The sequence below is a fragment of the Galeopterus variegatus genome, unplaced genomic scaffold, assembly GCF_000696425.1.
Source record: "Galeopterus variegatus unplaced genomic scaffold, G_variegatus-3.0.2 Scaffold3639, whole genome shotgun sequence".
Classification (NCBI taxonomy): Eukaryota; Metazoa; Chordata; class Mammalia; order Dermoptera; family Cynocephalidae; genus Galeopterus; species Galeopterus variegatus.
Window position 1 is genome coordinate 73,810 of NW_007729750.1, and position 15,982 is coordinate 89,791.

The window sequence follows — 15,982 nt, forward strand, 5'->3', positions numbered from 1 at the left end:
AAACAAAAAAACATCTTTTTTGGGGTTAATGGGCTTTTTTTTTTTTTTTTTTTTATCCCCTAGCCTTACTAAATAGTGAATAGGGGCTCTATGTAAGTTGGGTTTTCTTTTTTAAGGAAATGTAGATGTAATAACAATTAAAAAATAACTTTTGACAAAAACCACAGCCAGCAAAAGATAAGTTATTCTTACAAAGTATTTTTTTTTGTTTTTTTCTTCTTTCTATGCAAAAAAAAAATAGAGACTAAAAAAATGTTAAAACAATGATTAAATTTTTGTGCCTACTATTCATAGGACATTGTTTAGTATTGATAGACTATATTGACTATGGTCAATCCATTTTCTACTTATTAAGAATAAGAAATCTTCTTGGAGATTACCACATAATTTTATAGTGTGTGCAGGCTTTTAGGCATTCAGTCAATTCTTGGGTAACAGGAGAGTGTGGTGTGTGAACATGTGTACATACACATTTATTATCCTTTCTTCCAATGCCTAAACTCTCTTACACTCTATATAAGATTTCTTTCAAAATAAATTATCTATGAATATGTATGAGCGTGTGTGTGTGTGTGTGAATGTGTGTGTATCTATCTTGATTATATTTCAGGACATTTTAATTAGTATATCATGATAGCCTTTTTTTCTACCCTCCCTCCCCATCCTACTTGGTAACAAGCAATTAACAGAAACAAGAGGACCCTTCCCTTTCTCTACTCTTAGATCTCTCCCATTTACAGCCACCAGGGGTTTGTTCGTCCCATAAAAGCAAATCTATTCTCCTCCAGTCTCCCTACCTTGTTAAATATATTCATACTAAATTTAAAAGTCCTTGAATATGAGATATACACTGTTTAAAATGTTTTCAACAAAAGAAGATAAATGAGACTTATCTTTGGGGAAATACATGTTACCTTTCAGGGAAATAAAACTTTGTAAGTGATATAGAAGAGTAATTTTTTTCTCAAAGCTCACTCACTTTATCAGTCTCTTCGAGGAGTTTGATGACACGATTAAGGTCCATAGGCTTAAAAACACCCTAAAAAACATACAACTCTTAGTATTCTATATCATAGGAATTAAGAAATCACATCAAACATATTAATTTTATATATTTTCCCTTGGTAACTTAAAAATATCTTAAGACAATAAGATAGTAAGGTAAGAATGAAAAACATATGAAACCTTATAGGAGTAAATAAATTTTGTAGTAAAAACAAACAAACAAAACCTCCTGAATTATAGTATTATCTTACTTTTTAAAATGTATTTAAGTTTCATTAACCCTGAAAGGCCCAAGAGAGCATTTGGAATAATAGCACTTTCATACTTTGAAAAATAAAATTATCTTGTGTGAGCATACACATTACACTAAAGTTCACTATGTAGATACTTAAGACTAGCATTGAAACTACAGGTAGGAAATTGCCTTCCTGAATTAGGTATCCCCTTCTCATAGTTGGTACCAGCCTTCTTCCAGCCATCCCTATTTGATAACAGGCACCTCCAAGTTCTACAGATTTTCCCTCTTAAGTATTTTTTGAGCCCATTCCATCTTACTGATGTATTCAGTTCTCATCTCTCACTTTGCACCAGTTTCCTGCCATTCTTCCTGCCTTCACTCTCGCACCCTGAAACACTGTCTTCTACTTCACAGTCAGAATATTAAAACTCAAATCTGAACATAACCCGTCCCAATCATTCAACAACTCCCCATTAGTCCCCTCTGTCACTTCTCTGTTTTGACTTATGTAGTTACAATCCTATTCCTCTCCTTGATTAATTCCTGCAGGTCCTTCAAGATGAAGTTCAGGTATCTAGAAAAAGGTCTCTCCTCTGTGCTCCCATAGCACCCTAAGTATCTACCCATTATAATTCCCATCACATTGTCTGAAAGGGTTTACATGTACACCACTTCTTTCCCCAAAGTTTTCTGGCATCTCCAGCACTCAACACTGGGCCTGGCATATAGTGTTGTTATTTGCTCAATAAATGCTTAGAAAATGCAACCAAGAAGATACCATTTTATAACAAAATTATTTGCAGATAGGTTAGGAAGGAAATAGGGGATGCTATCATCCAAAGTTTTAGTACTTATAATGATAGAGACATCTCCAAATTCTAAATGCAGTTTCAGCTACATTTATCTTGGCAATTAATGCCTTGTTGTGTGACATTTTTCTTTTAATTCAAATGTTACATCAATATTGCTCACACCCATTACAGGAGTTAGCCTATCCCAGTTTCCTTAGTTTTCTCTTTCCTGCTTTCAAACTTATTTCTACTTTACAATGATGGTTTGAAAAGATGATGTAATGCTGATATAAAAATGTTCAAAAGGGGAAAATAATCCTACTTATTCCTATCATCTAAATACATCTATTTTTATTTTTATATATTTTGTTTTTGTTTACATGCATAAATACTTTATAAAACCACATAGTGTTAACATCATTGCATTTTCTGAGTTTTAAATCTATGATACATACTTTTCCATATTTCTACATAGTCATTATTACATTGAGTTTTAGGTCTAGAATTTCCTTGTCTTTCATAATTATAAACTTATATATTCTGACCTCAAGAAATTTCTATCAAAGACAATTCTCAATTAAACATTCTACCTTTAAGTCTGCAGAATAAGTATCTGAAGGAGTTTATTTACTCAAAATGATTTTGACTTTTAAAAATAATAATAAAAAAGGATTTACTAAGCACTTATCTATATCTGGTGTTATAATTACCATTAAAATTGTTAAATATTATTGTTAAACAGTTAAATTTACTGTGACCAAAAATTTGATAAGTAGAATTTTGCTTTAAGACTTGGGGATTTAGCAGTGCCATCTGCCACTACCCCAGTTGTCTTTTCTCTTTTCCTCCTGTGTCCTCAGATCTATGGGTTTTCATTTTCTGATTTTCTGCAATATTTGCTTTGAGGATTAGACAAGGATATTGAAATGAAAAGTCAATGCAGGATTTTCTTTTTAATACCCGTGTGTATTATCAGAATTTCCCCCCCGCCACCCCACAAATGAGCAGGTATAACTTTTTTAAGAAACAGGAAATAGTAAAGATTAAAGTAACTTCACGTTACTCTGTGTTTTACGTTTTTGGCATATTTTTAAAGATTTCTCCCTCTTCCCCCTACCTTCCTCAGCCTTTTCCTCCTTGCACATAGCAGCTTCTATTTCAGGAACTGTGCTAGGTGTGGAGAACACATTACCCTGACCTCAGGGAGCTATCAGTCTGGCATGAGATTTTACAGATGGCTTTGTCTGTTATACTAAGAATCTTAAAAAGCCATTGAATGGTTTGAGACTGAACATTGAAATAGACATTGGCCAGACTATATATGACAAAAGAACTCTGTCCCAGAACCTCTGCAGCAACTGGCCCAGGAAGCCAAGCCATGACCTCTGCAGTAATTGGCCCCGAAGAGTCAGGACTTAATCAGTGATTGTCAGTGTCCCTATTTTTGCTGCCTCTCCCCCACCTCTCCAGCTTCCAACTCATGCCCAACTGCAGAAAGCCAAATGTGCTTTCCAAATCAATCACATAGGATGCCCTACTTCTAGCTAGCCCACCTCCAGCTTCCCCATGGTAACAACCTCCAGTCTGAGCATACCAGCAGCCTCCCCGCCTCCCCACCTCCCCCACAACCTTTTTTTCCACTGTAAAGCTTCCTTGCCTGACTTGGAGTCTCTGCCCAAAGAAGTTATGTTGGCTGACTCACTCCCTACAGCAAGCTCTGAATAAACAGTCTATTCTCATTGGGGTAGTCTTCATTTATTTCCACAGGATTTAATCAGAAGAATGTAATAATAAAAAGATCATTTTGTCTGCTGTGGAGAGAATGAACTAGAGAGGACTAGACTGGGAGTGGAAGACCAGTCTGTAACTTTAGGCCTTGACTAAGGTAGTGGCAACTGGTGTAGACAACAGGGAACGGAGTTAAAAACATCAAGAAAGTAGAGTCAGCAGGACCTAAAAAGTGATTGCATGCAGTGGGAGAAAGGAGAAAAAAGGTGAGAATGACTGCCTGACTGGAATTATATAAATGGTCTCACCATTTACTGAAACAGGGAATGCTGAAGGAATAGGTTAGTGTTGGGGATGGAGATGAGTTAAATTTGGGGCAGAGGTTTCTGAATCATATACTTACAGTGATAATTGAAGATTTTGGGTAAATGAGACCACACAAGCAGAGAGTAGAAGCAAAAGAGAAGATACACATGTAAATATCAAAATAATTATTATCATTGTAAGATATTTATGGAGAAATTCTAAAAACATTTCACAAACCTTTTAAAATAAGAAGCTTAATGAACTGCTTTGAAGAAAATGAGATAGCTACTACTTCAAGTTACAGAATGAGTTTATTTTTCCACTTTACCAAGGGATGTGTCAGAGGGGAGAAATCCTGTCCATTTTATATTTGGTTATAGGAAAAGGAACTAACAATTTTAGTGGTCCATTCATGTGTATAGTACCTTATGTCCAATTAATCTTAAAGTCTGCCATACAAAGGTAGCACTATTATCCCTGTTGATGAACTGAGGCCCTGAGACCTAACTTGTTAAAGCCACATAGCTAGTAAATGGGTTAGTGGGTCTGTCTGATGCAGAAACTCTGGTTCTATGCATCTTAGTTCTCTAACTCCTCAATTGACCCCAGAGGTTATTTTTAACATGAAGACCAAAGCAGGCGTAAGAAATTTTAAGTAAATCATCTCTAGCAGTATTACAAACAGTAACAGGATATGACATCAACTGGCAGATTGTGGAAGTTCTGAGAGATTCTCAGAAAGAGAGCAAATTTGGGTGAGGAAGCTTAGTCATTAAACCTATGCAAGTCAACTAATCACAATTACATATTTACTCTACAAATATTTATTGCAAGCCTACAATGGGTCTGGCATTGTTCTAGGTGCTAAAGATAGGACACACAAAATCTACTGCTTTCATGAACAATTGATATGCTTTGGGGGAGACAAAATCAGTAAGTTGAATAGTATACAAGAAGATAATAGTGCTCTGGAGAAAATAAAGGGGATAGGAAGTGCTGAGATGCTCAAGGAGTGTAATTTTAAACCCAGTAGTCAGTGAAGGACTCATAGAGAGGGTACATTTCAGTGAAGTCTTGAAAAAGGTAAGGTAACAAGCCATGGCTATCAAGGGGGAAAATTACAGGCAGTAGGCACAGCAAGTGGAAAGGCCCTTAGGCTGGGACACTTGGCATCCTTGAAGAGAAGACAGGAGGCTATAGTGGCTGGAGTATAGAAGGCTTTGAAAGCTAGGATTTAAATTTCTACCCTCAGAGTAGAGGGATTCCGGGAAGGACACAAAACCATTAAGATATATGAGATATATGAGGGTACCTCAAGAAGTTCATGGAAAGATTCATATTATCTTTTAATTCTATTTTTCCACAAACTTTCTGAAGTACCCTCGTATTCCCTTCTCTTAAGGAACCCATATTCTGGTGCAAGAGACAAAACTTATACAAATGAAACAGTGACCAACATAAAACAAGTGATAATTAGGTGCAAGATTGTGTGACTCAGCTGTAGGACTATAAGCTATTCATGAGGAGAAGACTGATGAAGGTGAAAATAATGGGGAAGTTATGCCTGTTGGAGGAGCACTTCACGTTGGAGAGGTAGGATCTGAAGGTAGGGTAAGTTTTAGTAATATTCAGAAAATAGGGGAGGACAATTCATCCAGTAAATACATAATATCACCTCCCGCGTACCAGGTATGGGGCTGGGTGATATTCTGGGGAATACTACAGAAAAACAACAACAACAACAACAAAAACAGATAAGGTTTCTGCTCTTATGGAGATGGCATTAAGTAGAACTTACAGCAAAGATAAAGTATAAATCATCTAATGGAAAATCTTGAAAATGGGACAGACAAGTGGAATGGAGGCACTTTAGGCTGGGCAGAGACTTTAGATATCACCTAGCTCAGTGGTGCTGAGGCTAAAAAAATCACTTGAGGGAGATTTTTATGAGCCCCAGGCTCCATACTGGGGATTATGACCGAGTAGATCTGTGGTAGAGCCCAACTATGCACATTTTTTTTAAAAAAATGCTCCTCAGATGTCTATAATGGTCATCCAGGTTTGGGGAACACTCATCTAGTACAGGCTGGTTTTATAGAAATAGGAACACGCCTTACGAGGTTAAGTAATTTAGTCAATGTAATTATATTAGATGAGGTAAGCAATAGGAGCTACTGTGTAATCCTGCAAGGAAGAGAGGGTGAGGCTCAGGGGGAGGAAGTGATAAAGTGCTGTTTAAGGAAAATAGACTTGGCAGAGAGGAAGAGGTGGGAACCAAATGGCTGACTCAAAGGAGGTGACGATAATCCAGGATCGAATGAGCCTCCTCAGTGGCTACGAGAGAAAAGCAAGTAGTTCTTTTAAAGCCCCAATTAAATCTCCCTTGTTTTAATCGCATCATTTGATCTGATGGGGGGTGGGCTGAAATTTGTTGTTTATTGCTTCATGATCTGAATCTACATCAAACCATCTCCCCTACAGCTTTCCAGGAAATAGTTGTGAAACTCTGTAGCTACTGTTCATGCCATCTTGCAGCTGTAATACACTAAACATTGCTATTCAAAGTGGGAAATAGGGCCCTCCAACTAGCAGCACAAGCATCACCCGGAAACGTGCTAGAAAAGCAGAGTCCTGGGGTCCACTCCAGACCTAGAGAATCAGAATCTGCATTATTAAGATCTCCATAGGCTCCATATGCACATAAAGTTTGAGAAGCACTGCGCTAGAGGGTTTTGAGAACTACCTTTCTGTTTTTCTTTACCTAGTAACTCACCTAGTAAAGATTTGCATACCCTGTACATATAATTTGAATTTATTTTAAAATAATAACAATAATGAAAGCTGTCATGACTAGAGTCATTAATAATAACCAAAATAGTTACCATTTACGGAGTTCTTAACAATGTGTGTGCTGAGCACTGTGCTAAATGCCTTACAAATACTCTAAAATTTAATTCTTACAATAATTCTATGAGGCAGACATTTTCCAAAAATCTTTTACAGATGAGCAAACCAAGACTTAGAAAAAGTGAGCAACTTGCCCTGGGTTTCTGACAATTAGAAAATGACCACCAAAATCCTGGTACTATTTTATTGCTTTGAAATCTGAAAAGTATGATAAATAAGTTTTATTTTAAAAAGGCTTTGGAATCATTACAGCAGGCATTATCAAAATTTTTACAGAGAGAAAATCAGAAGATAGAGTGCTTAGGTAGGATATCTTTCTGTGAAGATCATAACATGGAACAAAAAATATGACTCAAAATTATGGATTCCTAAACTATTGGTTTCTCTATTTACTACTATCTTCAAACTTATAATCTATCTTTACATTTTCCATAATTCCATTGATGACCATTTCAAAGTTAATAAAGTTATAAAAATCTAATATTCTGCAACTACCATTTGTGGTAGCTTACATAGTATTTAGAGATTATAATACTAATAATTGCTACAAAAGTTATTTTTTTGAAAGATGAAGAAAAAAATATTACTTAAGGCAGAACTGAAGTATATTAAAAACATGTGCAAAATAACCTTCACATTTTACCTGCTGCCTTAGGTAACAACATTCAACACTATTTCTCCAATTATATAAACTCAGTTTAGGGTAACTGAAATGCCTCAAACTTAGGTCTGTAATAAGGAAAATGATACAAAACATTTATCAAAAGCACAGGTAGCCAAAGTGGCATTTCTATATTAGGAAATCTCTAGCTGTCACTTAGAAACACTTCTGAAGGGATAAAGTGAGCAGATTGAAATCTGGATTAAAGCAAGTATTATTTCAGAAGGATCCAGTCTCACTTTCACATCTTAGAAGCCAGTGGAAATAATAATTCCAGAGAATTTTGGGTCCAAATAATTTTAGGAGCTCTAGCTCCCTAGATAAAGGATGATGATGATGATGTTGATATTGATAACTGCATATTTTCAACATACAGGGCACAGTATAAGTTCTCTAGAGGCATTATTTCATTTAATCTTTACAATGGACATGAGTGCTATTATTATCTCCATTTCACAGAAAGGTTAAGACACATGCCTTTGGTCACATACCTGGTAAGTGATGGAGCTGGCTCAATGAACTGAAGTAGACTTCACACCCTCACTTTCAGCCACTAGAATATATTGTCTCTCAGGCACTGGCAAAGGAGAAGTTTGCAAATGTGGAATGGTTTGAAAGGACTGGAAACATTTAGGGTACCCAAGTTCTTTCCTCCACTGACCTGAGGCAGAGGTCTAAAGGTTATCATTTTATCATTCTAGGAACTCCAAACCCCACTCTGTGAGTAAAAAAGCTGAGTAACTCCCAGTTAACTTCTCAAGGCCTTAGGGTCCTCATTTATAAAAGCAACCACAAACAGAAAATAAGGAGGCCAAATGATCACTAAAATTTCTCCCAACTCTAAAAAGTTCCTATTCTATCTCATTCTTTGGGTAGAAACCTCAGTACTGTACATTTTTTAAAAACGTTAATACTTCTAGAAGTAGTTATTAACAAGGTATGAACATGAATTAATGTAAATTGATTTATTTCCTCCTGGAAGAGAATCCTAGGCCCTGGAAGGAGAAGTAGTAATGAAAGAAAAGAAAAGGAAAGGAAAAGAGAAGGGAGAAAATACACGCAGATATACCCATTTACACAGGTATACTTGTTTTACTTGGTATGTTGTGGGCCATTTTGGCAATGATCTATTAAAAGTTTTTTTTTTTTTTTTTTTTTTTTTTTTTAACACCAAGTAAAGGAGGAATGAGAGCCATCAGTTACCAGTTACCAAATTCACCTGCTTCTTAGTTTTGCACGGTGCCTGGAGTATACTGGTAGCGTTGAGTTTCCTTGAAGCCTTGGGAGTGGCGAGCTATCCTTCATCAAAGTTCTTCTCCCCGCCCACATTGGAATACGTCCACAAAACCGATTAGGTAAATTCCCTTAACACTTGCTCCCCCATAAAAAAGTGCTGTTGCTCCGCAGGTTACTGTGTAAATGTCTGATTATCTTCTAAGAGCTCAACCCTATTTCCACAATAGAAGAGGTCCCCACTCAACTGGCCACTCCCAAGGAACTCTCCAAGGATCCAGGATGTGGACGCAAGAGGCAGGGTTCCTGACGCGGCCTGGGACTTGCGAAGCCTCAACAGGAATTCCCGCAGTGGCCCCATGCCCTTAGTGTGAGGCAGAGCAGTATTCCTCCATAGAATTCACGGTTTTAAGGTACGATCATGGCTCTCCGGGGGAGCAATGGAACCCTAGTATGAAACAAATGACTTGGGGTTTCTAAATACCTCTACCACGAACGGAGATCCAAGCGAGGGTCTTGAAGTGAAATTTCTCAGCAGGCCAAATTGAATGAATTAGTCTTATATTCATAACAAAGCCAAACCCCAAACCAAATACAAGCACAATAAAACAAATTCTATTCTCTTCCAATTCTCTCCAACCCACCCTATAACAACCAGCTTCCAGTTTCATATTAAAAAAAGATGCTTAATTTTTAATTTTAATAGCATTTTCCTCTCCTCCGGGTTCAGTCTTTAGTAGCAGCAAATTTAAGCTTTGGGGAATTTACACCTTTATCAAGAACATCACTTGTAACTGGAACCCACTCATAAAGGCCCAGTGCAAACAAAGCGATCTGGTCACCAACAGATGAATGATTCCTTCCTCCCCAGTCCCTCTGTGGACACACTATTGGAAGAAGCGCGGCAAAGCCTCGCCTACTCAGTTTTCTGAGGCGCTCCAGAGGACCACGGAGCACTAGTCCCCCGACAGGTTGGTTGACGACAGCCAGCCCCCCTCGCAGGCGACGCAGTTCTCGGGGGAATCAGCTGTGCGCTTGGAACCTCTGTCCCGCGGGCTCCCCTTGTCTCCACTCGGGTCCCCATTTCCGCCCTTGCAGCACCCAGGCCTCGTCCCCCACACCCTCCGCCTCCCAAAGCACAGACATCTGCCCATACCTGTGCCTCCTCGTCCTCCGTCACCACCCCAACTACCGGGATTTGGCGGGGACTGCTGGACTTGTTCCTGCCACCGGATTCCTGGGCCTCGGCCTTCGCCTTGGCCTCACCTGTCGACATGGCTGACGGCGGTGGCGGGCTGGGGGATCCTTCTGTCCTACCCTATGCCCGCAGCCACGGGGCCCAAAGAGGCCCCGCCACCGGAAAAGAAAGGCAGCCTAACAGCTGCTAGAGTCGCGAAAGGACCCAAGGGTCCGGCCGTGGCCTCGGCCACCGCGACGGCGCCAGCATAGCCAGCGAGGCGCCCAGGGTCAGCCAGTTGTTAACACAAGCCGGAGCGTTGCTAGGGGGCGGGCCCAGCTGCGGAGGCGGAGGCTCCTACGGAAGCGCGGAGAGCCAAAACGCCCAAAGCTTAATGTGTACCTCCACGCTCGGATGGGTGGGTTCGCAGGCCTGCCGGAGGGAGGCGGGAGAAGGAGACGTCGGTAGGCAGCGGAGGAACGGTACGTTAGGCGTCGAGTGCGTTTTAGTCCTGGTAGTTTATGCTGGACCTTGCTTCAGACAGGCACGGGCGGGTGGAGGGTGAAGGGTGGATATGGATATTATGGACCGGGAGTGTTGAAAGCGGAGTTTACCTCATCCCAAAGAAATGATGAGTCTCACCGAAATTCCCAGGCGTTTTACCTGTTCTGTACTTTAGTGGCCCAGCTGGGCAGTTAAACAAGTAAGGCAGTGTCCACAATGTTCAAAGCCTTTTGAGTCAAATTATTGAGTCTAGAGCAAGTCAACCCTTGGAAGCCCCATTTTTTTTTTTTTTTATCTGTTAAAATAGGATTGTTGCGGGGATTGAATAAGGTGACAGTTTGTTTAGTGGTGCTTGGCACATAATAAGTATCCAGTATGGTCAAGATGATCATTTTCTTTACTATGACTGTTACCTAACTACTGTATCCTTAATAATAATACAAGGAGGGTCAAGACTTTAATGGAAAGCTTCTTATGATCATCAGAATAACTTAATAACTCCCAACACCATGGCTGTGAAAACTTTTTAAAAAGTCCTTTAACCCTTTTAATCTTTTTTTAACCTCCAGAAATTCGTCAAGATTTAAATGAGTTTTTATATCTTCTATAGAATTTATGGATTTAAAGTTACACATAGCCCACCACAAAGAAATGATTAATGTTTGAGGTGATGGATATGCTAATTACTCTGATTTGATCATTTGATCACGATGTATGCATGTATTGAAACATTACGTTGTACCCCATAAATAAGTATATGTCAAATAAAAAAAATAAATAAAAGGGGCTGGCGAGTTAGCTGAATCAGTAGAGCCTGGTGCTGATACACAAAGGTCAAGCGTTTGGATCCCGATACCTGCCAGCTGCCAAAAATAAAAATAATAAATAAATAAAAGAACAAGGAAGGAGTAATGATCTAGAACTGAAGAACAGAGATAAACAATGATGGATGAATCTTTCAGTTCCAAGAGTTCTGCTCCAAACTAAATGTCCATTGACAGATGATTGGATAAGGAAAATGTGGTATATATACACAATGGACTACTACTGTGCGATAAAAAAGAATGGAATTCTGCCATTTGCAGCAACATGGATAAACTTAGAAAAAATTATGTTAAGCGAAATAAGCCAGGCACAGAAAGAGAAATACTGCGTATCCTCAAAAGTGGAAGCTAATAAACAAAGAAACAAATAAATAAATAAATAAATGTGAGAACAGAACTGAGGCCAACAGAAGTGGGAAAGGGGGAAGGAGGGGGGGCTAGCAAGAAATTAGTAAAGGGCCACAAAAAATGATTACATTATGTAAGGTTGAATATACTAATTATCCTGATTTGAGCATCACATATTGCACATAGGTATTGATATTCAATGCTGTACCCCACAAATATGTACAATTAATTATGTTTCAGTAAAAAAAAAATAAGGTTAAAAAAAAAGAAGATGAATAAGGATGGGATTCCTCAATGAAGCAGGGAACACCCTGGGCTGACTGAGATTCAGGAGAAAAGGGACCCATAGAGAAATTAATTTTAGATACAGAAAATAAATTTATATTTATTGATCATGAAGCATATGGACTAAGATTTCTAGCACATACTTTTATCTGAATTAAAGTATCAGTTCCTTAGTGAAAGACAAGAGTTTTTTAAATTGATGGACAAGCATTAACAATAACAAGGGGACTTTTAAAAGAACCCATGTCTCAAAATCTCACTACTCTGTTCTGATTCATGTTCTCAAATTGTTTCCAGTTCTTAAAGTTATACACACATAATTTGACAAAGATATACACATTGTGCAGATGCTGTATTGAAATCTGATTTTTATACTAACTTTATATTGTAAACATTCTATATGACGTATAGTCTTCAGACATATTTTTATCATTGTGTACCAGTCTATCATATATCAGAATCTACTTAATCACATTTCCCAATATTTATGTTTGGGATATCTATTTTTTGCTAGAATGTTGCAAAGGAAAAAAAATTACACCTAACAAACTCAGTGAAAATAAATGTCACTTCACTTCTCAGGGTTTCTCTCCTCATATGAAGAATAAGCAGGTTTATCAATGATTTCTAAGGTTCCTTCTAGCTCAAACACTGAATGACATTTCTGGCCCTAAAATAGAAATGGAGAAACTAGATTGGGCCTGGCAGCAGTTGATGTAAATCGTATCCAAAGTGACCAAGATTCTTTAAGAGAATATTGAGCACTTCCAGTCCCTATTTCCACACTTCTGTTTATTCTTCCACATCCCTCATCCTTAGTCCTCTGAAACTGCTCTGAGATCACAGCACTTGTCAAAGTATGTGAACAAGTATGTGAACACTTTTCTGTCCTCATCCTGCTGTACTTATCTGTCATATTTTACACTGCCGACCATTCTCCCCTGCTTGGAAACTCCCTGGCCCAGGCTTCCACGTTCTTTTGTTTTTCTTTTATCTTTACAGCTGCTCATAGGTATCTTTAGAGCTACTCTCAGGCCTTACACCTAGAGGCTGGTTCAGTAGGTCTGAGGTTGCTGTCACTTAGGGAGAGTGTAAAGGGTGTGTTTGTTTAAGTGTTTGTTTACATGACCTTAATTGCCGTTGCACAGTCCGAGTATACCACATCAAAAGGAGGCTGAAACCACTTGGATAAACACAATGGAATCTTGTGAGAATGGCACCCAAAACCGAGATGGTGGTGGAGAGCTGACAATTGGATCATTTGCTTATCCTTTGCATGGTCATCCCGGCATCTCAGGATGAGGAAAGATGACAAAGAGAGGTCGCAAAGGAAAATTTTCCACTTAAAGTACAGCTTGCCTAGGAGTTGTCAACTGACTGTTGTGTCATAAGCTGATAAGGCTAAAGCTGATAAGGGCCCATAAGCCTCAGCAATCCTGGAAAGACAGATTCTCCTTACTGATCTAACTGAAGACTGACTAATGAACAACAGGATATTTATTTGTTATATTTGTGTATATATATAAATATACACACTTATACATATATATACATTCTGGCCTGTATCCAGAGTGTCAGTTTCCAGTGCTTAATTAGCATAACTCCTATGAACTCCCCCTTTCTAAAAGCACTTAAAAACTTCTGATTTTCCCTCCTCATTGAAAAAAGTGCAAGTCTTCATGGGATGGGTTCCTTTACCTGGCAAGTTAATAGACCCAGCTGTTTAGGTTTTTTTAGCTTCAGTGGTTTGTTTTATTTTTTGACAGTTGAGAAGCGACACGGATGGAAATCCTCAAACCCCTCACACTCAGCCATCTTGAGTAAATTACCTGCAGTCTTCCAAAGGTGCCAAGCTTTCTCCTACATTACCTTTGCATTGTGTTGTACATGCCATTGTCTTCAGATGGCTAATTCCCTACGAAACTCAGCTCATATGACCATGACCTTTTCTAGGAAAACTTTCTATCCTCTGTTGCCACCTTGTCCATCATTCTGTTTTTGTAATCATCACATACTTAATGGTATTTACTTGTTCAGCAACCCAACCCCTTCCTACTGTAGTGATATTCTTGAAAGCAAGGAGAGTCACTTACACAGAATTGCACCACACACCCTCAGCATGTTGTCTAGAGCAGTGGTTTTCAAAATGTAGTGTGTCTCAGAATCATCTGGAGAGCTATTTAAAACGCACTCCTGAGCCTTACCTCCAGAGTCTCTGCTTCAGTAAGTCTGGGGTGAGGCCCAAGGGTTTGCTGTTTTAATAAATTCCCGGGTAATGTTGATGCTGCTGGTCTGGAGACACTTTAGCACTTCCTGGTCTAGATCATACTAGGTCCTCTGTATATGTTCATTAAAGATTCAAGGATTATAAATTATTTTTAAAGAATTTGATTTGAAGCCAAATTGAAGCATTTTATGAGTTACCCAGGGTAAGATACAAAATGGGGTCCCTGGACTACCTGCACAGGCATTACCTAAGGGCTTCTTAGAAATGCACAATCTCTGGGGAGATCCAGTCAAGATAGCAGAATTCTGCAGCATCACTCTCTCCCACAAATCAACCAAATTTACAACCATAAAAATGTAACATCAGCCAAGCTGGGGCAGCTGGAGCTCAGGGGAAGAGGAGGAGAGACCTACGGAGTTCATGAAGGCGGGAGAAACTACAATGAGAGAAAGAAAAAGCTGCTCTGAGCATTTCGGGCCGTGGTTGCTTTAAGGCTTGAGCTGATGAGCACATGGAGCAGGAGCTGGCAGAAGCCGTAGCTGTGCCCTTCAGATGGAGTTACTTGGAGTCAGCAAGAGAGAAGAGGGTCTCGGCGGCCCCTAGGACAGCAAGACCACTAATAGGGTTCCCATGGACCCACGCAGGAGTGAGGAGCCAGAACAACTGAAAAAAAGGAGCCATTAAGAGGCCAGTGAGTCATTGCAAGGGGCCAGTGCAGGGCCCATCCCATGGGAAGTGTTTGGAGCATGGGCAGTGGGGGAGATGTGCCCACCAGGGGATCACTGGGACACAGCAAGGACAGCTGATCTGCCCCCCAATCAGCACAGGACCACTCAGAGGAGACTGGCTGGGAATACAGAATTGCATGGGGTGCAGTTTGATGAAAAAACTCAGGCCCAGATCAGAGATTCTACAGAACACAGATCCACTGGGTCTCTGGAGAGCCGGAAGTACTTATAAGATCAACCGTTAAACCCTGAGCTGCACAAAAAGCCTTCCCTAGGGAAACAACAGCAAAGCAGCAATTTAGCTCAACCACACAGCTCAAGTACTGGTTCCCACAGGAATTTCCCCCTTGTTAGAAGCAAAAGACAAAAAATTAGTTCTGGCCCAGGCACACCACCAGCACCTTGGGGCTTGCCTGGTAACCATAGGCTCGGATCTGGGGACCGGATCCCACTCCTACTTCCAGGCAAACTGCACCAGTGCCTCGGGGCCAGCCTGGGGACCTGAAGCATGGAATAGGGGACTGGACCCCCCTCCCACAACCAGGCACACCACGCCAGCACCTTGGGGCCTGCCCAGGGACCCAGAGCATGGAGAAGGGGACCAGACCTCTCTCCCACAACCAGGCATACCACACCAGCACCTTGGGGCCCACCCAAGGACCTGGGGTATGGAGTCGGGGACTGAACCTCTCCCACAACCAGGCACAACATCACCCAGGGACCTGGGATATGGAGTTGGGGACCAGGCCACCCTCCCACAATGAGGCAAAACATGCCAGCAACTTGGAGCCCGCCCAGGGACCCGAGGCATGGAGAAGGGGACCAGACCTCTTTCCCACAATCAGGCACAACATGCCAGCACCTTGGAGCCCGCCCAGGGACCTGGGGCAAGGAAAAGGGGAACGGTCCTCTCTCCCACAACCAGGCACACTGTGCCAGAGCTTCAGGGCCCACCCAGGGACCTGAGGCATGGAGAGGGGGAACGGACCTCTCTCCCACAACCAGGCACACCATGCTAGC

At 40.3% G+C, this 15,982-nt stretch overlaps 1 protein-coding gene across 1 annotated transcript in view; it reads right to left on the bottom strand.

Moving 5' to 3' along the window:
- The window catches only part of LOC103601220 (chromosome unknown open reading frame, human C7orf63), a 62,952-nt gene extending 52,746 nt beyond the window's left edge, over positions 1-10,206 (bottom strand). The window contains exons 1-2 of the mRNA XM_008585604.1: positions 10,026-10,206; positions 980-1,039 (exon numbers count right to left, since the gene is read on the bottom strand). Of these exons, the coding sequence (XP_008583826.1) occupies positions 980-1,039; positions 10,026-10,145 (180 nt within the window). The 5' untranslated portion in view covers positions 10,146-10,206. The remainder of the gene's footprint in view (positions 1-979; positions 1,040-10,025) is intronic.
- Positions 10,207-15,982: the final 5,776 nt, after the last annotated feature.